Source organism: Triturus cristatus, chromosome 7 (genome assembly GCF_964204655.1).
Source record: "Triturus cristatus chromosome 7, aTriCri1.1, whole genome shotgun sequence".
NCBI lineage: Eukaryota > Metazoa > Chordata > Amphibia > Caudata > Salamandridae > Triturus > Triturus cristatus.
Window position 1 is genome coordinate 1,686,570,612 of NC_140590.1, and position 24,449 is coordinate 1,686,595,060.

At 45.1% G+C, this 24,449-nt stretch overlaps 1 protein-coding gene across 2 annotated transcripts in view; it reads left to right on the forward strand.

Annotated features, from left to right (window-relative positions):
* CD4 (CD4 molecule) overlaps nucleotides 1-24,449 on the forward strand; it is a 126,427-nt gene that overhangs the window by 61,307 nt on the left and 40,671 nt on the right. For both annotated transcript variants that reach the window (XM_085619838.1, XM_085619839.1), the window contains exons 3-4: nucleotides 17,223-17,375; nucleotides 22,542-22,706. In XM_085619838.1, the coding sequence (XP_085475964.1) occupies nucleotides 17,223-17,375; nucleotides 22,542-22,706 (318 nt within the window). The remainder of the gene's footprint in view (nucleotides 1-17,222; nucleotides 17,376-22,541; nucleotides 22,707-24,449) is intronic.

Below are 24,449 nucleotides of genomic sequence, written 5' to 3' on the forward strand. Positions count from 1 at the left end.
CCAATATCTCTTTCATGAAGACATCTGTTATCAGCTTGTTAAATAAACAAGCTGATAAGAAATGTCTTCACGATAGACGCAAACCAGGCGAGCCAGTCCGGCTCGGAGAGAAAAGGCGTCCACAGAAAACCCTCATTTCCAATGGCAGGCCACCGTTTAGCATAAACGGTGACGCCAGCCAATGGAAATGCAGGGTGGGGCTTAAAGTCCTCTTCTGAAAGTCCTCTCTTACAAAATCTCTTGCGGAGGCGGACAGGGATCTGCCCTGCAATGCCACGCAAGACCTAAAAAACAAGCATATGTAAAGCAGAATTGTTGGTGGACAACGCCAAACCAATTGGCTTTGATAGTGCTTGTTATTAATATTGTATATAGACTGATAACCAGATGCCTGTTTCCTATTAGCACCAGGAGTGTGCACAAGTGTCAGCTGTGGGAAAACGTGCATTACCGGAGCTGCACTTCCTATTATCCTTTCCGACATGAATACAATATAAATGCCCCAGATCTGCAAGGATGTACATCCGTCATCTCCAGGTTGGCTTTGATGATGTAGTACTTACCTACACTACACTGAGAAGAACAAAAATGTGCTAATCTGCAAAGATTGAAGTGCAGTCAAGAAACATCTATCCTTCAGATCCCTGTAGCAATATTTCCATTTTTCTCCTGTTGTAGATAGTATGACAGTATTTTAGGGTCTTATGCAGCCCGCGCCTGCTTTGAGGTCGTACATCAGAAGGGCTGTCTCAGAGGGAGGCAGCTGCAGGTGTGTTCACTCTTAAGCTTGTTCTAGCACACTGTTCTGCAATATTAAACTGACCTCCGGTCAGTCAGCCATTCAAATCACTTTATTCGATGCTTAAAAATTAAGACCATAAAAGTACAAAATACACATTATAAAAACTGTTTACAATCAAATTAAAAAACACAGTTCAAAATATAGGATTGCACAATCGTCCGGTCTTCCACCAAAGGAGTAAAAATGAGGCCACAAAATAACACACTAATTGGTTAGCCAATGATTGTAAGAAATGCATCCCGGGACGACATTGGCTAAAACAGTATTTTCACATAAGAGGACGAATAAATCTACTGCAGTGATCTTTGTAAAATCTACAAAAGAAAAGAATATGCAAATTTCACTGAAGTGAAATTCCATTGCACGGACAAGGGGGGAGGTCAGAGATAGAATATATTCCAGCTGGAAAAGAAAACATGCAGGGGATTAAATTCACTCTGAACCTCACTAATATAAATCTATGGCGTAAATTGGTCACAAAAGATAAATAAGAGGTTACGCCTTCCCGGTCTATTGGGCCTTCCAGGTATAGTTTTATAGACACCTTTGTACTGTTCATCTTAAGATGCTCAGCTGCTTTTTTGTTGGAATATAATGTCTTAATTTCTTTTTTGAGACTAAAGTGCAATTTGATGGTGATGCGAACAAATGTCCTAAACCAAGAGAGAAGAGGCTAACCTTAATGTATGTTAGCCACGGACTCCTGTGGACATGGTCAAGGGAGAGGCAGCCTTCTATCAGCCTCTGGGTAATATTCACAGATTCTCTCCTCCAGATCGAGTGCCATAAAAGTGTTGGTGCCAACCTAATGGTATCAGCAACATAAGGAATATTTAGTTCTGCATGGCAAATAAAGTTAGAACAGCTGGGAGGGAGACCAACAAGTCTTTTCCAAAAAGAGTCCTTGATGGTCTGGAGGATATGGAGGTTTGCGATTCCCCAAATCCCGGCCCCATGGGTTGCTACTGGTTTCGATTTGGTGGAGTAGACCTTTTTGACCATGTTAGGGGGCTTAGCACCCAATTTCTTAATAAAAGAATTTACAGCAATAATACTCTTCTCGAGCGCTAGTCCCCTGTTAGTGATCACGTGAGACCAGGTTAATTGTCTATCGAAAGGTATTCCAAGATAGGAGAAGGTGTCTGTATGTGCTATTCTGCGCCCGGCTATATTCAAATTTAGGACCCTCTTTTGTTTAGTCCCAGATATTAGGACAAAGGTTTTTGCCTCATTGGTCTTCAGATCTAGGCTGCTCATGTATTTGACATAGGTTACCAATAGCTGCTGCAGGGCTTGACCAGTGCGGGCAATTAGCACTGCGTCATCTGCGTAAAGCAGAATTGGGGTTCGCAATTTGTTAATAATCGGAAAATCCTGTGTGGAGCTCAGCAGGGGTGATTCCACCCCATTCATATAGATTGAAAAAAGGAATGGGGCGAGTATACATCCCTGGTGAACTCCCCTATTAATTGGGAGTAACCTAGAGTGCTCACCCTGTTTCCCATAACAAACACTTGCCGAGGCTGAAGAGTAAAGCTGTCTGATAAAATTAGTTATTGCCACCTCAATGCCCATTTCTGCCATTATATTCCACAGGTGGTGATGAGTGAAGCAGTCGAATGCTGCTGACAAATCCATAAATGCCAGATATATACCCTGCTTTGCTTGTGTATACTTGGCCATTAGTAAACTTAAATTAAGACATTGATCCTGAGTTCTAATCCCCTTTTTGAACCTGTACTGCACTGGGATCAAAACATTTTTATTGGTGGCCCATTCCTCTAACATGTTTAATAGGATGCGGCCAATCAGCTTAGCAGTGCTGTCCAGTAGGGATATGGGCCTATAATTTATGAGCTCAGATTTATTTCCTTTCTTGTGGATTGGGATAATAATTGACCTCTTCCACGAGTTCGGAGGGCCCACGGTTGCGATTGTATTAAAACATTGGTCAGAACTGGACCCCAAAGATCTGGCTGCTCCATAAAGAAATCAATTAGAGTGCCATCCGGGCCGGGGGCTCTGTTAGTCGAACACTGGGAAAGGGCCTCCTTAATTTTATGCAGGTTAAAAAACAGGGGGGACTTGGTTGTAAGGGTACTAGATGCCTGCTGGTTAACCAATCCCTCCATAGGTGGGTTAAAAATAGGGAAAATGTGTGCAATCCAAGTTTCCTCATCTACGTGACAATCTGTGCTCGGCTCCTCTGGGGGTTTAAGAAAAGGGGCCTTAATAGCTCTCCAGAAAATTCCTCGCATTGTTCGAGAGGGCTGCTTGGTGCAGTTGCTCCCACGTCTCTCCCTTAAGAGTTTTCACTCTCAGCTTCCTTGCCTCTGAATAGCGGTAACGCAATGCCTTTACTAGTTCCGCATCTCTGGGGGTGGATTTGAGACCCTGATGTAAGGCAGATAGAGACTTAGTCCATGACTGGTCAAACCATTTGGGACCGGATTTATTTGGGGTTGAGCCAACCCTAGTTAGGGCTTGTTTGGCCTCTAGCAGTATGTCAAAGGACTCAGAAATCTGTCTTGTATCGGGGTTCTCTGCCAGGCAGGTCATGATGTCGTTATATCTTTTACCAACTACATCTATAGTAATTCTTGTTTTGTCAGCCACTTCCCATTTTAAGATAATCCTGTTCTTCCTTGCTATCGTAGGTCTGGCATGCCTTGTCTGCTCTAATCGAGTTACCCCCCATTCCAGATCACTGATTATGGCATCATGATCACTAAACCCAAAAGGCACGATTACAGTGTTGGAGACCAATGTTTTGAGGGGCGAGGCTATCAGTATGTAATCTAGGGTAGAACTCCGGCCAACCGGGCCAAATGTATTTTGTAGGATGCCAGAGCTGGGGTCTACGGGATTCATAATTTCCATATCATGGATGAAAAACAATCTATTCAGGATATCACCATAAGGATCATGGGCAAAGTGCGGAGTGGGCTCACCTGACTCATTGAGCGTGCCACATCCTATTTTGTTTGAGGAAGGGCAACTGTGTGCATTAAAGTCACCCACCCATAACATTTTTAGAGATTGGTTAAGGTTATTTAGAAAAGTAGTAAAATCCCTTTCCAATGTATCTACAACCTGTTTCATATTATTATTAAAATTATTATTATAAAAATTAATTAATACATTTTTTTCTCCATTCGGGGTCTTTAAGAAAAGGAAATGACAATAAGAGGAGTCATTAAAAAACGATAGGACTGTTAACTTTTGAGTATTTTTTAGCAAAGTTAAGATCCCCCCTAGCACGGCCTGAGACAGATGGGGGAGCAGGAGTGTTAAAAGAGTGGTAGCTATATAAATCGATTGGTACAATATCCCATGTTTCCTGGAAACATACCAGATCATAATTGTCAACAATTGCTAGCCAGTAAGGATTAGACACTTTGGATCTTAGGCCAGCGATGTTCCAGGTGATACTTTTTACATAATTGTTCTTATTCGGTGTTTTGATATGGCAAACCAGGGAAGATATAGAAAATTCAGGGCCCAATTTTCTTAAAGTTTGGGCAGAGTTAAGAGAATTAAAAGAAGGTCAAATCACACCCGTCCAGATCAGTTAGGGCGCTAAAGCGGTTGTTAACAGGGAAAGGGGTGAAAGGTCGAGCCAACGAGAGAGGAGAGCTCTCATAGTAGTTGGCACTAGACTCACACTGAAGGACTTCAAGCCTAATAGAGGGGTTATGCGATTTGTAAAAATAGCCAAGTGGCAGTGCAAACATTTGAGAATGCTTGGAAGGATGGTCAGGTAGGCGGCCAAATAATGACCGAACCAAACGGTGCGAAATAAGGCTGACTGTCAGACAATCCCCCTGATTTGATATTGTGGATTTCCCCACCCAGGCCACCCTTCTAGCCATTAAGATACAGGGTAATGGCTCCACACGGCCCCCTCCGTGTTTGCTGATCCAGTGACATTCCTTTGTAATGAGCTGCTCTGTGGTTTCTTTCTGAGTTGGGTCCAGTGTGGGGACATTCACCAGACTATTACGTAAGGGCATGCAGCTGGGGGGAGACCTAACCTTCGATCACAAGTTTCTTGAGCCCCATTTGCCGATTCTAGGTCAAAGCCTCTGGTGGGCGGCACGATTGTTCGTATATGGGAGCTGGGGGCTCTCTAAATGGTGAGCCCCCAGCTACACGGGGGCTCTCAAGGTTGCTATGTATGCTATGTATGTTGCTACAAGGTTCAGTGAGGGTTTGAAGGTCTTCTAGGGTTGAAGAATCAGAGTGGCTGTTCGTTCCCCCCTCCCCGTAGCAAACAAACTTGTGGGGAACCTCTTGGCTTACCCTCTTTCCAAAGCTGTGCTGTCCCGAAGATTAGTAGAAGTACACTGAAGTGCCACAGGCAAATCAGGTTTTAAAGGTTGTAAGAGAGGCTCCGCTGCCCTCGCCCCTGCCTGAATTAATTGGGTCAGTTCCAGTGGGGATTAGAGATTCTAAGCAAATCTCGATTCTAGATAGTCAATTTAAAATGGGTTGAAGCATGCGAGTGAATGACTGTTCAATTTTAAAAAGTATATGAACCGGTAGAGACGAATGAGCTATCTCGGCTTCTAGAGAAGCGGGGGGAGGGTGGCTTGGCGATTGATCTTCCACCCCCTTTTTTCCTCTTTATGGGTCTCAGCATGGGCCGGTGGCGAGTCAGCTGTAGTAACAGTGCGGGAAATTGTGTGTTTTGAGCGAGATGAAACTGCATTAAGTGATTGAGAGGGAACATTCTCCTGTGCACTCGGGGCTCAGTAAAGACACACTCCTTTGGGCAGTCAGAGGGCATGTGTTCACCAATGGAAAGTCTACGTTCCGCAATCTGAATTTCCTTATTCAGTGCATCAGAGGCTCTAGTTAGGAAAGCATCTAAGGTGTTTGGTTGCTCACCTCCATTTGTGATGGACTTCCTTTTTCCCATCTGCTGGTCCGGGTCCTGATCTAGCCACTGCTGCGAAAATGAGGGTTCAAGATATTAGGGGGGGGCCCAGCCTAGCCTCTTCCAGGCTCTGACGGGCGTGGACGTGCCCGCCCTTGGCTCGGGCACACCAGCGCACGTCCCACACTGCGGGAACCCTGGATGTTTTTTGTGCGCCTCCTGGAGCAGTGGAAATGGCGGTGGCGGCGAACAATCCGCAAAGGAGTGTTTGGCTTGGAGTTCCTGCCCCTGCGGTCCACCAGCAGCACCACACGGTCAACCACGTCCAGACACCAGTGATAAATTATGGTGGAATACAACAGATCGAGAAGAGACAGCGTAAGCACTGCCTAAGCTCAATCTAAAAGCACTACATGAATGGCTAGTCATGAATTCCTTCGCAAGTAAATGGTCCTTCTAGGAGGCTGCCAAGTGTTGGATTCACCCATGTATTTCAGTTTCACTCTGTCTGTGTAATCCTTTTATGTTTGTCTCTACTTTCTGCATCCCCTACAGCTTTCTCACAATCAGTGCTTACTTGGTTTGTGATACTGTGAGGAGGATGCAGCAACTGACACTGCCGACTTTGGAGCTGAGGATTCAGGTTCAAATCTCGGCGTCAGCTCAACATCTTGTGATTTTAAACCAATCACTTGATCTCTTAGTGAATAACTGGTGCGCCCTATAGACAAAAAAAGGTACTGTTTTTGTGTGGAATGTACAAATCCGTCTAAAAAGAACAGGAGACGTGGCTACACAAAGAGCAGGCCCTTAGTACTTCTACTGCCATTTCATTTCATACAACTATTTCAAAACTATTTTTTGCCATGTACGAAATATTTAACAATACTTTCTACGACATGTGTGGAAAATGTATTCTTTATCTTGACACTCGCTCAGCCATTTTGTACTCTTTCCCCCATCTTGTCTCTGCATACAACAGCTTGTGTGCAGGAATGTTCACCCCTGTTTGCCCTTTCTGTGCCTCACGAGTCATCTGACTCATATGTGACTTCCCAAAACGGGAAGTTTCTTAGAGTTTGCAGAAAGCTACGTTCTTCTCCTTATGCCTGTGCCGATAATTCAACCGTCACATGGAACATCTGCTGATATGTTTTTCACGTACACATCTTCTGACTTTGTCTTCTTTGTTCATCTTGCGCGCAAGGGAAAGGGGAGGATTAAGGGTATAAGAACTATGAGGACTCTGCTGTGTTCAGATTGCCTCCTCAGACAGCTACGTGTGTCTGCTGCTGATGCTCTCTCTCTCATGAGATTATAATAAACATCCTTTCTCTCTGTGCTCCAGTGTTGGTCTCACTTTGTATTCTGGACCTGAGAACGAAGGGTGGTTCTGCACCTAAGGGTGGTCCCTAAGGGGCCCCCCAAATCCACAATTGGCGCCTGAACAGAGACCCATCAGAGACGCGGCTGCCTGGTCGAGGGGTCTCAACGAAGAAGATTGAACGGACGGTAGTAGGGTGCACCTACACAGAGAGACCCTCGTCTTCGTAGCCACTACCCAACTTTCTCTCCATCCGCGAAGACCCCCGCAAGTGGTGCCGGTCCTGACTGGGAACCTCAATAGATTTGGACGATTTATGCAGTAAGAGACCACCTGGAGGACGCGACAAAGGATCCTGGTAGGGTCGCTAAATTGCGACACCCTTATGTTCTGGTTATAGTTCTGATTAGTTATTGTTCACATTTTTTTTGATTCACTCTTTGCAAAGATTGAAGGCAAGCGAGTAATGTGGACTTTTTGTCCAATACAGGATCTTTGACAATAACAAAAAGGTTTGGTAGAAACTATTGTAAACATGCCCGTGTGTAGTAAATTTGTACGGATATGCTGTTGTATATCTCAGTCAGATGTTTTGGAAGAAAGTCAACCAGCCCTACCGGAGGGTACCCCGAATAAAGAAATGTACATAAAATACGGTATTTCTCCCATAATGTACAGCACATTATGGAACAAATACACGTCGAAGGATAGGGATAATACCTGGCCAAAATATGGCTCTTTTGACCCTCGGAAAATAGAGGCAGTAAAAGCCCAATTGCATAGGCGCAGATCTAGACAATCCATGTTTGATTCCTTGGGGTTATGGAAGAAGGAAGTTATAGAAAGGGGTAGTAGGGCTCAGGCTCGGTCCCAGAGGCAGTACGGAAGTCAGAGAAACAAGAATTGGCGGAATTACAACAAGAAAAGGTGGCTTCAAATATTGCCTGTTTAGATAGAGAACACCGGCTAAATGCCTCTGGCTAGTATCCTATGCAATATACCCCCTTGGTACAGTCAGACCCCCATGAGGACGAATTACTGCTACATCCCCTGCCTCCACCATATCATGTCCCCCCCCCACTACCTCCCGCTAACGGACAACAACCTCCCAGTCCAGACTTGCGTCCCGACCCTACAGCTCCACCCCTATATCTCTCTGGTCCCGAACACTCAGTAGATGCTAGGTTACGCACCCCCCGCGAAACACGCTTTAGATCAATCGACCCACACCTATTTGGAAGACAATTTTTCCCCTGATCAAATACGTATGGTCTATTCAGCCTACCCAAACCACTTGAAACATTATTTTGCCTGTAGATTCACATATGAAGTGATGACCTTATATGAGGGACGCCATAAGGTTCCACCAGAGGACTATGTTAGAAGGCTATACCGTAAAGTGACAGAAGGTGGAGCAAGTGAGGAGGAACGAGATGCCTTGTTTGCGTTGATGCTACAAATGATGGAAGAACTAAGGAGGGATCAAGAGGAAGGGAAAGAAAGTGATAGTGGTGCAGTGGGTGGAGTGATTGAAACAATGGCGCCAATGAGAGAGGCGGCCCCAGTTTTCGTACCGGCCAGAGGGGCTGGCACACAGGACGGTATAGATAGCCCAGATTCAAATAGCAGAACATTGTACAATTGGGTATACACTCCTTGGCTCCGAGCAGACATTCTGGCTTTTAAGAAGGATTTACCAGACCCCAGGAAAAACCATGCCGCCTTCTATGAGGAACTAGACACTGTTTTCTCCACCTATACTATGACGCTGGTGGACATAGACCCGTTTGTCGGACTAATTCTTCCCCCCAACCTTTGGAGACCCATTAGGAAGGTGGATGGCATAACTCTGTTTCACCATACTTGGGTAGACTTAGACAACATGGATAGAGACAGAAAAACAGAAAACCTGGCAAATGACCAGCAGCTGCCATCTTAGCTCTCCCAGCCCTTATAGTGAAAAAACTCAAACAGTCAGTCCCGGCTCGAAAGGTGGATTGGACGATTATTAATGTATGCAAACAAAAGACTGATGAGACAGTTTCTGATTATTTTTCTAGACTCGGCCAAGTCTTTACTGACTATAGCCGACAAGACACCACTACTGCCACCGGACGTAACTTATTGGTCCAAACATTTGTAAAAGGCTTACTGACCCCCATTTCCATGAAATTGCAGAATAGTGAAAGTGCATGGCCCTCGTCTACCCCAGCTCAAATTTTTGACAATGGCACAATATTATGAAACTTTTCAGAGTAAAATTGAAGAAGAAAAAGAAAAGACTTAAAAGAAAAGGTCATGCTTTCCCAAGTCTATCATCACACACAGGGGAGGGGAGGTTACACAGGCACATACACTTCCGCTCCCACTTCACAGCCTCAGGGACCCCCACGGCAACTGTCCCATGATCAATGCGCTTATTGTAAAGAGACGGGCCGCTGGCATGCCGAGTGTCCACTCTTAAAACACCAGATGGCAGGTAGGGGACGGGGTGACCCTAGAGGCAGGAGCAGAGAAGCACCACCACCCTCCCATGGACACCGTTCACATGTCTTTGACAATACCCAACAGGCTAATGCTCAAGATTTTACTGTTGATCGATTTTCCAATCTTGACTATGCATGAGACAGCCAAGGACAGGGGAGGGATCCAGTGCAACTACCTGTTGACCAAACAGGCCCCCATATCACAGCTGCAGGGGTTGGCACCGAGGGTACATATTTGGTTGACACTAGGGCCCCTAAGAGTGCCCTGTCCCAGAAACTGATCCAGAGGGCACCCCTGCCTGGCTTATCTGTCACTTCTGTAGGATTTAATGGCACACCCTCTATTAACCCAATGTCCTGGGAAATACCCCTTGACATTCAATGGCCTCCTTTCTATTATCACCTAACTGTCCAGATAACTTACTGGGTCTTGACCTCCTGAAACACTATAGAGCCACCATTAGATGTTCTCCCGAATCAGTTCGAGTCATATTGTTTGATAACAATTGCGACTCTGGTTATGAGTTCTGCTTATATCGCCTTCTTGACTCTCCCGACTCCCAGTTACAAGGCCTGGAAGAGTTACCAAACACTTTGTGGGCCACTTCTGACACCGATGTAGGACACATAGTTATGGACTCTGTGTGCATCACGGTCAGGGCCAATGCGCCTTTACCCCGACTTCCCCAGTACAAAATATCTGCAGAGGGTAAACAAGCACTGTACCTCATTATACAGGACATGATAAAAGCTGGAGTGGTTGAGGAGGTTCACTCTAATGTGTGTAACAGTCCTATTTTACCTGTTTTGAAACGTTCTTCTGACTCTGAGAGAGTATACCGTTTTGTTATTGACCTGCGGGCCATTAACAAAATAGTAATACCTCAGTTCCCAGTGGTATCTGATATCACCACCATTTTGACCATGATTCCCTCAATAGCTACCACCTTTACAGTTATTGATTTTAAAAATGCCTTCTTCTCCATTCGCATCCACCCTGACTCCCGCTACCTTCTTGGATTCACCCTTCGAAATAGATCCTACCACTTCTGTCGCGCCCCTCAGGGGTACACTGAAAGCCCTAGCATTTATAGCCAAGCCCTAAAAGCTCAGCTGGACCAAATACACCTTCCTAAGGGCACTGTCTTGATCCAGTATGTTGATGACATATTGTTAGCAGCAGACACGCCAGCCCTTGCCCGCACTACCTCCCTTGCCACTTTGCATTTTCTTGCATCCAATAGTCAGAAAGTGTCCAAAAGTAAACTTCAGTATTGTAAACAGCAGGTGACCTATCCCAGCCACCTACTGTCTAAGGAGGGACGTACACTCACACCTGACCATAGTCATACCATATTACAACTACCTGTTCCTACCACACAGAAAGACGTTTGGGCACTTATTGGCCTCACCTCTTTTTGTCGGCAGTGGATTCTGAATTTTTCCCTTATAGTCAAGCCCCTCCTTGCACTGCTTACCAAAGATACCCCCACCCCTTTTCCATGGACACAAGAACATCAACAGGCCTTTCATGACCTTCGCCAGGCCCTCTGCTCCGCACCAATGTTAGGAACTCCTGACTATGACAAACCTTTCAGCCTCTATACTTATGAACGATCAGGTTGCACACTTTCGGTCATGGCCCAGACTCATGGTACCAAATAGCTTATTTTTCTGCTACCCTGGACCCTGTGGCCCACGGATTGCCCTCTTGCCTTAGAGCGGTTACGGCTGCAGCTGTTTCTATACGTCAAAGTGAAGGCATTGTCCTAGACAACAAAATGACGGTTTTAGTTCCCCACTCAGTAGACATATTGCTCAATTAGACTAGGACTCAGCACCTCACCAGTGCACGTCTGAATGGGTACGAACTAACGTTGTTGGCACCACATATCACGCTGAAACGATGTACCACACTGAACCCTGCTACATTGTTGCCCACCCTGGACCCTGACACCGCAGACTCCCCACCACATGATTGCTTATTTCACACATAGAAACAGACAAAAAGGCGGATAGATCCCAAAGACACCCATTTACCAGAAAGCAATCGACAACTGTTGGTAGACGGGTCCTGCATGAAATTACCAGATGGTGCCACCTCTGCGGCCTATGCTGTTACCACCACTCATACTATTGTAGAAATGGCCCGCATACCCCAGAAATCTGCTCAGGCAGCAGAACTGATAGCTCTCACCCGTGCCTGTATCATTGGTACGGACCTTGCTGTTACCATATATACACAGATAGCCAGTATGCCTTCAGGGCGGCGCACAACTTTGGCATACTAAGGAGGGAGAGAGGATTCTTAACATCCCATGGTACCCCTATTCTGCACGGTGACTTAGTTACAGCACTACTCCAAGCCTTAACACTGCCACGCAAGCTAGCCATTGTTAAATGCACCGCACACAAAAAGATAACGGATGATGTGGGCCGAGGGAATGCCTTTGGTGATCAAACAGTGCGAGATAGACAATAAACCCCTATGTACATAGTAAAATCCCAAGCAGAAAAATGGCACGATGCCAGACAACAGATTAGAGACATTCAAAGCACAGCAACCAAAGAAGAACTTCAAACCTGGGAACAGGAGGGCATGTTGGATGAGGAAAACTGTTGGTGCTCCAAAGACACGAAATTATGGAAGTTACCAAATGCCTACCTCCTCCCATTATTGAACATGACCCATTTACCAGCCCAAATAGACGCCACCTCAATGACTAAAATACTACAGGGAGTCTGGGACAATGCCCAACTACGCCCGGCGGTACTAGTTTGGTCAAACAGTGCCTAGTTTGCCTTCGCCACAACATAGGAAAAGGAACAAAAGTAGCCCGTGCAGGTTCCGCTACATCCACCTCTCCCTTCGAAGTCCTTCAGATGGACTACATCCAAATGGACAGGTGCAACAACCTCAAGTATGTCTTGGTGGTCATCTGCTCATTTAGCGAATGGGTGGAGGCCTACCCAATAAAAGATAACACCGCCCTTACCACCGCAAAAGTGCTGTTGAAAGAATTCTTTCCCCAATATGGTCTCTGCCGGGTCCTCTGGAGCGATAGCGGGAGCCATTTCATTGGGGAAGTCATCAAACACTTGTTGGCAGGGTTGGGGGTCCATCAGAAATTTCACGCTGTACTCCATCTTCAATCAGCAGGTCTGGTTGAACGTTATAATGCCACCATCAAGTCCAAATTATCTAAAATAGTGGAGACAACAGGCTTAAAGTGGCCTGACGCCTTGCCTCTGGCCCTTTTGTCTATAAGCTCTGTACCACATTCCCGCACATCATTGACACCCTATGAGGTTGTTTTCGGACGCCCCGTGAATGTATGGGGTGCCGCTTCTGCTACTTCATTGTCTGAGTCCCCTTGTGAATTGCTGAGCGACTATTTGTCCATACTTACCCAACCATTGTCCTCTATACACCAACAGGTCCGGGAAGCTCTGCCTGGCCGATCCAAAGGACCTGGGCACGCCAACCAACCGGGCGACCACGTGATGGTAAAGAATTTTGCCCAGAAGAAGACGTTGGAACCCCAGTGGAAAGGTCCCCTCCTGGTCCTCTTGATGACCCAAACAGCATTGTGGGTGGAAGGTAGAAAGTCCTGGGTCCATGCCACACATTGTCGGAAGGTGCCCAGCTTTATGCAGACTGGACCAACCTTGACCACCTACAAAGACATCCTGGAAAACGACCCTCCCGTGTGTGACATTGCTGAACTGGAATATGAACTCGTTGAAGATCAAACAGCTCCTGGTAAGCACAGGTACCATCTCCGACCCCGCACCACCCCGAGTGCTCCGGTGACAGGACAGGTTGGTTCAGCCATAGTCGCAGGGTGGTAGTATAGACTGGAAGGGTGGATCAGTGTTCCTTCTAGTGGTTCACTGAGAAGCCTAGCCAGTGAAGCAACCACCAGCTACCGGCGACGGTTAGGGCAGTACCTTCTTGGCCGACACCCGTAGAGCTCCAAGAAGAATGGGTCAGCTAAAAGAGGGAGGACAAAGTCCGAAGCAGCGAAAGACAAAGTTACTGAGCAAATTGTACAGCTGCAAGACCATTTTTTTGACTATAGCCCTTTCCATCATTATCATCTTCACCATTTCACCATTCTCTTCTGGATCGTTGAAGAAGCAGCACCAGCAAAAGACACAGTATTACCCATGCCAACGGTGTCTCCAACAATACCAGAGCATCACCATTTCACACTTCGTCCACATCATGCAGTGCACCGGGAAGCGTTCAAGCACAATGCCTTTGTTCAAAGCTTACACCAAATGCATTAGGCTATGAATACCACAAACTGTTGGGTCTGCGAAATGCTGCCCCTGCGTCAAGCAGAAGGCGCAGGTACGCCCTTGCTCCCATTGCCATGCTCCCCCAATGAGTCCTGTCATGCATGGCGAGATAGACTATGGGCCAGACAGAATGAAACAGCATACAATTTCTCATCATGTATAGCAGCTTGAGGAGGCCGAACTAATGGCACAAACAGCACCAGAGAAGAAGAAGAGATAGTGGGACATCAAGGGATGTTGCTGGTGAAAGATCCAATCAGAACGACTGAAACAAAAAAGGACACTGTTCTCCACGTTATTCCCATCCCTGGACATCACTGCATCTATCAACAAGGATCTATACCAGTTGGCTCTAGCAAATGCACTATCACCACCAACACCACCAATGCCACCGGAAGGGGGATCTGCACGATATCGGCTATGAGTTCCTACTTCATCTGTGGAACAACTGCGTATTACCACCTCCCTGAAAACTGGTCCGGCAGCTGCTACCTGGCCTTCCTCCTGCCACCGGTGTTCATTGCTCCTCCTGATTACCATAACAACTTCATGAAAAGGCATGCCCCAGTTCGTCAAGAGAGCTCCCTCGACACGTCCTTGGTGGATCAGACAGAAACGACGTGGCAGCAATTTACAGACTTCAACAAAGGCTTTAACCAAGGCTTCTTCTTCTTTATCGGTCCAGTACAAAACAGTAAACTGATTCACCGCCTCTCTAGGACATTGGAGGCTGTGATAAACCAGACATTCGCGGCACTGGGTGATCTGAAGCAACAACAAACTGCTATCAGGACCGTGACTTTGCAGAACAGGCTTGTTCTTGATGTGGTATTGGCTGACCACGGAGGAGCAGGCCGCATCATAGGGGCAAGCTGCTGCATATATATACCTGACAACGCCCCGTCTGTACTTCTGGCCATAAAGAAGTTGCACCAACTGGCCTCCGAATTGCATCAAGAGCCGGGAACATGGACATTGAGCGGATGGTTCTGGGGTCTCCTGTTTACATGGGTTTGGAAGATACTCATGTTTCTCCTTATTTTGTTGCGCTTCTCTTTTGTTGCTGCCTTTGCCTGTACTGTGAGCCTCCCTTGTACAGTCTGTGTGCTCAAGCTCTCAAACCTCCACCTATCTATGGCCACTCCAAAAATGACAAGATTATGATGGCCCAACAGATACAAGAATTGATGGACATTATTGATGACTAAATTGCTTCGCTCCTGTCAACAGGAGGGACTGTGGAAAATGTATTCTTTATCTTGACACTCTCTCAGCCATTTTGTACTCTTTCCCCCATCTTGTCTCTGCATACAACATCTTGTGTGCAGGAATGGTCACCCCTGTTTGCCCTTTCTGTGCCTCACGAGTCATCTGACTCACATGTGACTTCCCAAAACGGGAAGTTTCTTAGATTTTGCAGAAAGCTACGTTCTTCTCTGTATGCCTGTGGCGATAATTTAACCGTCACATGGAACATCTGCTGACATGTTTTTCACATACACATCTCCTGACTTTGTCTTCTTTGTTCATATCGCGCGCAAGGGAAAGGGGGGGGTTAAGGGTATAAGAACTATGAGGACTCTGCTGTGTTCACATTGCCTCCTCAGACAGCTACGGGTGTCTGCTGTCGATGCTCTCTCTCTCATGAGACTATAATAAACATCCTTTCTCTCTGTGCTCCAGTGTTGGTCTCACTTTGTATTCTGGACCCGGGAACGAAGGGTGGCTCTGCACCTAAGGGTGGTCCCTAGGGAGCCCCCCCAAATCCACACATGCCACACTAAAGGTTATCTAGTCATGGGCATATCTGAATTGTTTTTACTGAAGACACTTTAAGGTGCCCTTTCAAAAGGTTTGTCAGAAACAGTAGCAAATGCACCTCCAAAATGGCCACCAGGTGCTCGAAGCCCCTACGGCATGAAGTAAAGTCCGCCTCTGAAGGGCGGGTTTGTAATCTTAAACGCAAAGTGGGCAGAGCAAGAGAACAGTAAGATTTAACTCCCCCCATGCCCATGACTGTTAGAATGTGGCCTAACGGTTAGGGCGGCCGGCCTCAGACCTGAAGAATTGGGTTTGAGTCTCAGCAGGAATGCCCAACATTCTGTGATTCTGGACAAATCACTTAATCTCCATGTGCCTAACAAAAATCAATGTGTCTGTCTGTAACGTAACTAGTGCTCAAGTAAAGCGCTCTGATACCTTCATGTCTATTTCACGCTATATAAAGAAATCACAGAAACAAAGTGAACATCTTAAATCTAGCCTTTTTAAACGAATACCTAAAAAAATCCTATTTAAAATAATTAAGAATGCATTTCGATAGCAAGAATATATAAATCATGAAAAAAAAATTAGATGATTCTAATTTAGAATGTGATCGAAGCTGAAAATCGAATGTATGTCAAAAATATGAAGGACATCAAATATTGTCAAGAGTATTTGATTAAATACATTGAACAACAATTTGAGGGGGTTTCTTCATACCTGTTTGCATGAGCAGTAGCAATTTCATCACTTCAAGTTGGGTGTTTTGGTGAAGGACACTGGACAGAGCTTTCTGGCCCAATGCGGGTATGTCAGTGATGAGAAAATTCTTTCCACTTAAGCGTTCTTCCCTTCTGCACAGTTTTCCACAGGGATCACATGACCCGTCTTTGGGCGGGATTTGTTGTGTTCAAACAGTCTGCAGGGATCAACCCTCCCATTAGCAGCTCCAATGAAGAAGGACAGGGTGGGTGAGGGAGCAAAATGAAGCCCAGCGAGATAAAGCCGGGTGTTTTAAAAGCTAGAGAAAGTCGTGGGTGTTATAAATGAGAGAAAGCCAGGGTTTTAAAAGTGGCAATAGGGAATGCTGCTAACCAGTTAGTCGGCAGAAGGAGGGAGCGGGAAGCAAAGATGCAATGAAATACGGGCGCCGAAGCTGAACAAGCACCCACAGTGTAACACAAGCAGGAAAGAAATAAAAAAAATAGTCCTCCAAACAACAGATAAACAACCAAAGTATAATGATACAGTACTTTGTCCCTGCTCTGTGGGAGGAATCAGAAAGACAAAAAGTAGGGACAAAGAGAAGGATTGACCACTAGAAAGCAAGAATTTTTAAAGGACACAAACAAACAAATGAAAACCAGTGGGTGGGCCTTATGCCCACAAAGAAGTATACTAAAGTATACAAGAGGTCTTGAGTGCTTGAACTGAAAAGAACTCGTTCCTGTATCAGATGTGATGGTATACACATTGGCTTAACATGTAGGTTTGTATTGATTTATCAACATAATCCATGGAGGAGCCCACCTGTTAAAGGTTCCCAGGAACAAGGTTATTAAGTTCAGTTATGGGCTCCTAGCTCGAAAGTTTGGCATGCGCTGCCTTCACAGGGTGTGTAAAGATATTTTATCTCACCTTCACATGTTTTGTCAATTTCAGGTCTGAACCAGGAAGTGCTGGTGACGTTCGCTAGGGTCGCCTCTGAGGTCACGTTGAAATGTGAAGCAAATTCCGCGATCAAGAGCATGAAATGGGAGAAGGAAAACAACATAATTCTCCAGTTGCAAAACATAAACGGACCTCTTTTGAGAGGTACACTCTGTCAGTTAAGTGTTGCTTAAAGGGGTCCCAGTGCTTCTTTTTTGGGGTAACTGTTGATCAAGCGTTACGTAGGTTATGAGCATTTAAGCGTTGTGGAAATTGCACGGCTGTCTACACATGTCTTTCAGGAGTAATGTGTCCAGTTTTACTAGCTTCACGTGGAACATTGTGTCTAGCCCTCCGGTTCTCATTATGTTTTAGTATTGTATCGTTTTTTAGGTCTGGCTGGACAGCTCAGTATTTGCTAGATGTAATGTGATTAACCTAAAAAGAGCTCTCCGGAGTTACTCAGAGTGGGGTTCCACCTACATGCTGGTAGCCACTAGTACATTTTGATTGGGCAGAAGTTTTGTGATTCCACAGAAAAAAAGTGCTTCCCCCTCCACACAGCAATGATTATTTTGTTTATTTATCCAGCTGTCTGATCATCAGCTGTATGGCTGCCTGAGCTTGAACTTTTGAGGTCACCCAGATGGCATTGTAATGCTGGTAAAGTGTTTTACATAACTAGATAATTTTGGGTGTTTGTTTTCTCTGACAGCAGCACAGACCGGAGCAATCCCAGCACCTTATTACTTCCATCATTTTCTGTGTTAGAGAAGAGTGTAGCCAGGTGCTACACTAATCTACACCGCGTTTTAGGTCTGGAACAGTGCAGCTGTCACTGACCTGATGTGATCAACAAAGAGCTTTCAGAGTACAATTGAGGGTGAACCTAGGCTCCATCCACCTGTTGGTTTCCCTGAGTACAGGATTTGATTGGGCCAAAATTGTCTGCTTCCACTAAAAGCACTGCTTGTATTGCACTTTTTGACTTGTAGCAAAGCTTATACATGATACAACAGGACTGAGTCGGTTATAATGGTGAGCCAATTATCATGGCTGCAGGTCTGATTTGTTTACTATGAAATACTATGACAAAGGCAGTAGCCCTGGCATAGGTATTGTGAAAAGGATATGATAAAGTCAATAAGCATTTAAGTGGGGATTGTTATTACTCTATATTATTGCCTATAGATAGGTATTCTGTTACACGAAATCTCACAGATCACTACAGTTAGGTAAAGGTTTTGATGATGATTACCCAATGTCAATTGTTTTCTTTTTTCTATTTGTATTCTTTAATGTATGTATATATGTTGTGGAGTTTGTGTGTGTTTCATTGCAGTTGTGTCAGTGGGTAAATGCAAAACTGACTCAGTAGATGGATAAATGGAGTCATGAGTGCAAATATGTGTGACAGGATATATGTATGGTGAATTATTGAATGTCTTATCCCATCAGGGACATAAAAGAGACTTTTATACCCATAAGTCAGACCTGTTGGCTTTGCCACTGCTTGTTCTTAACAAGGAGCATTCTATTTCAGTAGCATCACAAGAAACAGACCACAGGACAGGAAGCAGCAGGACGCATAACATTTCCAGCTCCACTGGAAAAATGTGGTTGTGTGGTTGCACATTTTCCCACATATATAGGAATTCACCATACTTGCCATATTTTCCACACTCTTCTGTATAACTTGCAGATTTCAACAAAAAATAAATGTGTTTCTTGCTAATGCCGAAGAAAATGTGCTAAACATGCACCACATTGGTGCAGTGCATTGGCAAACACTGTGGAGAGGTTACCTGTTCACAGTTCATTTATTGATTGCTTTGTTCATTTATTTAACTGGTAGTAATGACGTGAAACATTTGCCCAGACAGAATTGATGTCTGGATTTGGTACAATGGGGAAGGGAAGAACAATTTCAGACATTTATGTGTAATTCTGTGAGATTGGGAATAATAATTATTTCTTTATAACAAACATGTTTTGCTTTAGTATTCATGCAAATTCATGTAACACCACACATACTGATCTCAAAATAGACAGTTATATCAAGAGGGAACGTACTTCTCTTTTCAAGGGCTGATGTCTTGAGTCTAAACACAATCTCCTATTAAGACGCTTGCATTAAATAAATGCAATGTAAAATGCTGCTCTTATGTCTGTTTCCTTTAAAAAAACATGTTAATTGGTTCTCCCCCCCAAAAAAACAGTAGGCAAGTTCAGGTGTACAGTAGGATATCAAGTGTCAACATAATATATAAGGATATATCTCAGCAGGTTATATGATACAGCCGTAACTATGGCATATGCCATCGGAAGTAGGCATGAGAGCGAGTCTGCAGACTTTTGTCCTATTGCTGCAGCAGCTTTGCGTGACGGGCCGGGGTGGGGCGGGCGGGGCTTCACAGTAGGGGAGGAGTGGTAGAACCCTCCTAAGTGTGCAATGACTGTTTGGCAAACAGTTATGCACATTTTCCCAGTTCTCCATGCAGGCTGCATTACAGCCTGCATGGAGAACATGCCCAGGCCCCCAGTCCCTAGCTGAGCGCTGAACCACGGGGCTCAGACCAATCACAATGCTGCATTGCAGCATTGTGATTGGACAGGGGAGCCTGGCTGTGCTTCCTGGAGTCTGAGACGGAGGAGAGCAGGAGCGGAAAAACAGGATGCGGCAGCAAGGTAAGTGTATCTTTAAAAAAAAATACTATTGTGACCCGCGCCTCCCATCCCCGCTGCCACATGCGCCACCCCCAGAGTCATGAGTGTAATGACCATTTCACAAATCCTAGGTTGGTTTACATGCAATGATACATGACTCATCATTGCAACATTTCCAGCTAACGTTTCAAGATTAGATCAACTTGGTCTGTATACTATATGCCGCCAAGTTCTTTATTGGTCTAGGACAGCCTAGCATCAGGCGGGGAAAGGACATATTCCCTCTTGCCCATCAGATCATCTGCAAAACCTCTTATTTGCCAGGATCCCAACATAGGCATTTCCTCAGAGAGGGACCACTCTTGCAGATCTTTAAGCCAGAGTACCACTTCAGCCTCACTGACTGGTGCTAATGTGTAGCTATTCACAGTTGGGCAGGTAACAGGGTCAACATTGCCATTTTGTGCTTTATGCTGCCCAACTTTGGCTATGGTATCAAGCCTTTAGACATTGTTTGAGGTCCTTGCTCAACGGATTACTCCAAAACTTTCCTGGAAGGAGCTGAGCTGGATGAACTATTTTTGGGAAAGTTTTGTGAAGATTTGTCAAATGGGGCCAAAGTTATTAGCAAACCAAAAAACGCTGTTTGTATGAAAAAGCAGACCTAACTATAACTTACGTTATAGTTAGGTTCAGATTTTATACACACAAAACCATAGCAACTCAGCAGTTATATTTATAGCTATCTCAAGTTACTCTAACTCGTGCCCTATTGTAAATATAACTCGCGCCCCAGCCATGCACAGTTTTCTCATCAATAATTTCACTGCAAACATTGCAGTGATATTATCAATGATGTCATAGAAAATGTCATGAGTGACGCAATATATGGGGTAATTTTCATTGCATGGTGAGGGCAAGAGTTATAGTTACCTTAGGAGCAGAGTTATAGTTACTTGAGAAATCTATAACTTTTAAATGTCTATGATTTTGTGTGTGTGTAACATCTTAACCTAACTATAAGGTCCCTGTAACATTAGTTTTTTTCAGTGAATTTCTAAGGATTCTTTTAATTTTCTTTCCTAACTATAACATCCCTGTAACTTTTGGGTTTTTTCAGTGAATTTCTATGTTTTTATAATGCTATTTCCTACATATATCATCCCTGTAACCATTGTTTTTTTAGTGAATAAAACAATTATTTAATACAAATTGTACTACGATTTGACCCATATGTTCAATTTATCAATATACATTTTCATAAATTCATAAATACATTTTAGTTACGCATTCATTCTTACTATCTAATTTTAAACTATAACATTTTAAATTAAGGTAAGGTAACTTATGTAGTCTTTCTATAAATGCAATTGAAGATCCTTGGACAAATAAAGGGTCTGCCTGTTATGATGCACTCATTCAATACTAAAGCAACAACACTTTAAATACAAACATATGCTATTGCAATTTCTATAGGTGTATCACAGTCTGTGTGTGGGTGTGTGAGTGTCTGTGTAAGTGACTGTGTTGGTGTGTGAGTGGCTATATGTGTGTGTATGTGGCTGTTTTGGTATGCGAGTACGTGTTTGGCTGTGTGGGTATGTGAGTGGGTGTATGAGTGGCTGTGGGTGTGTGAGTGGGTTTGTGTGTCTATGAGTGGCTGTATGGGTGTATGAGTGGCTGCATGAGTGTGTGGGTATGTGAGTGTGTGCATGCGAGAGTGGCTGTGTGGTTCTCTGAGTGGGTGTGTGAGTGGTTTGGTTGGTCTGTAAGTGGGTGTGTGAGTGAGTGACTATGGGTTTGTAAGTGGATGTGTGAGTGGTTGTGTGGGTGTGTAAGTGTTTGTGTGAGTGGGTGTGTGAGTGAATAGTTGGAGTCTGGCTCCACGGATCCACCCAGATCCAGAGGATCCAGGTGGATCCGTAGATCCTTACACACAAAAAAAGTTTTTTGACAATTTCCCCCGGAGTGGGAGTACCTCTAGCCTGACCCCTTATATCACTTCTACGTTTAATTTTACCCTTGGGAACCTTTTCCCAATGCACAAAACGTTGGCTTAAACTTTCCTCTCAGGCTGTGGAGAGCCAATCAGGGCAATGCTGTTAGCACTTAGATCCGCCTGGGTCTAAGTCAGATCCGCTTTGACTCCGCGTCTCTAGAGATACATAAATCGTTTTACTTTAACAACTCCAAAACTACTGGACAGATTTACATCAAATTACAAAAAGCGCTCTTTCTGGATCAAGAGCTAGCTTTCTGCCAAGTTTTGGCGTATCATTCCATTCGGCAGCTCGGACTGTAGTCATGTCTAAAATCCCTTGGGGTAATTGCTCCTCCTTTTACCCCACTAGACAGAACACCCCAAAACTTTCCAGTCAGCAGCTGAAGTGACTGGAAATCTAGTTAGGAACGTTTCATGAAGATGCATCCATCAGCGTCAAAGTTAATAGCAAAACAAAAGAAAATTCCAATGGAAACTAGGTCCTAACTATAGCTACCTACTGGCGATATATAGATATATAAATAGATCCATAGGTATAGATATAAAGATACCTTTTGTTTGCACTGTTTTAAAGAATCCTTTCAAGAAAATTAAAGGAATCCCTTCAAGAAAAATAAAGCTCATGTTTTCCTGAATATCCTTTCCTTTGTTTCCCCGTCAAGGACCATCAGAATTGGCCAGAAAGAGGAGCCAGCTAAACGTGCAACAGTTGAATCAAGGGACTTGCTCTTTGTGGATTAATAAACTGCAGATATCAGACGCCGGCTTATATATTCCTACCGCAAATACAAAGGAGGCACGGAGAGTCCAGCTGGTGCTTTTCGAAAGTAAGTGATGAACACCGGGGTCCATATTTATGTGCAGGTGCCATTCTAGGAGATGTGGTGGGTTCTGCAGATCATGGATGTCAGTGTTGACTGCACTAGGTCTTCTCTAGATCTACCAAGGTATTGTCGTTGATCATCTTGCAAGTAGACAAAAATAATCATAATTTCATACACTGATTGGACTTATTGGTGGACCAAACAAATATGGGGGGGCTTAACCAGCTTTAACATGTATTGCCCAAACGTCACATATATATTTACCTAAACAAATGTAGATTTAATTAGCGTGCATGTACACACCCAGACACACTGTAACGCCCTGAACGTCTCAGGATCGTTTAACAGACACGATAATGAGAACGCAACCACTTGTGAAGGTTTAGTTATTTTAATGAAGGCAAAAATAATACAAGGAATAAACAAAGGTTATAGTCACTGGAATCCTCCAGGCTAAGTACGTTACCAGCCCACAGCACGGATGGTCCTAGCCGTCCTCTGCATATACGCCGGTCCCGGCGTATGCCAACAGAGGGCAGAAATGAAATGGCCGACAATGCCAATCGGTAGGCTGTGAGGGGCACGAAGAGTGTTGGGGAGAATCGAGGAGTCAGGGAAACACCCAGCCGGGGTCTCTACCTGAAGGGAGCAGCCGCTCAACCTCTTCCTCAGACTGCACCGGGACGCGGAGTCACCTCCTGGTGATGCGTCACCGATACCCCAATCACAAGCAAAGAAGACTGAACCGAGAGCAGCCGCTCGATCGATCCTGTGGACTTCCGAGTCTGTAACGCGGCAAACACCTCCTGGTGTGCGTTACAGCTGGCAGTCCCTGTATCTCTGGTCGGGCTGGGAGTTACGACTCCAACCAGCAAAAGCGCCACTGCGCTTTGACTCAGCCGAGTCAAAAAGCGAAGCTCAATGGTTATCCGGTAGAGCTTCCGGGTCCTTCACAGGTGACGATGGGGCAAGACACGGCCCAGGGAGTAACGACTCGACCTACCTCCGTTCTTGCCTTACTGGAGCACCACTCCGGAACACTGCTCTTCACTAAGCAGGTACGTCGGTGTAAACACAATATCCGACAGCGTTGTACCTCCCGGTTCCTCCCTTTATAGGGCGTGTTTTCCTTGAGTTATGTAACAGCTCTCCTGTTTACATAAGGGCGTGTTTTCCTTGAGTTATGTAACAGCTCTCCTGTTTACATAAGGGCGTGTTTTCCTTGAGTTATGTAACAGCTCTCCTGTTTACATAAGGGCGTGTTTTCCTTGAGTTATGTAACAGCTCTCCTGTTTACATAAGGGCGTGTTTTCCTTGAGTTATGTAACAGCTCTCCTGTTTACATAACCTCTCAACCTCTAAGCATCCTGGGAGATGTAGTCCGTTTTCGCTGGTTACCGTTTTCCTCCCCTCGCATGACAGGAATTCTTGACAGTACATCCTCCCTCTCAGCGGCTCCCCACGGGTCCAGCGCTGGCAGGAAAACGCCGATGGAACAAGGAGACCAAGCGCGGAGCATGAACCCCTTCAGCCGGTTCCCATGACTGCTCCTCCGGGCCATAGCCTTTCCATGCAACCAGGTACCACAGCTTCCCCCTGCGCCATTTGGACGCCCGTATGCCCGACACTTCATACTCCACCTCCGACTCCACGCATACCGGCCTAGGTGTCCCAGACGGCTTGGAGGGCGCTGGTTTGAGCAATGATACATGAAAGACAGGGTGTATCCGCAATGACTGGGGCAAG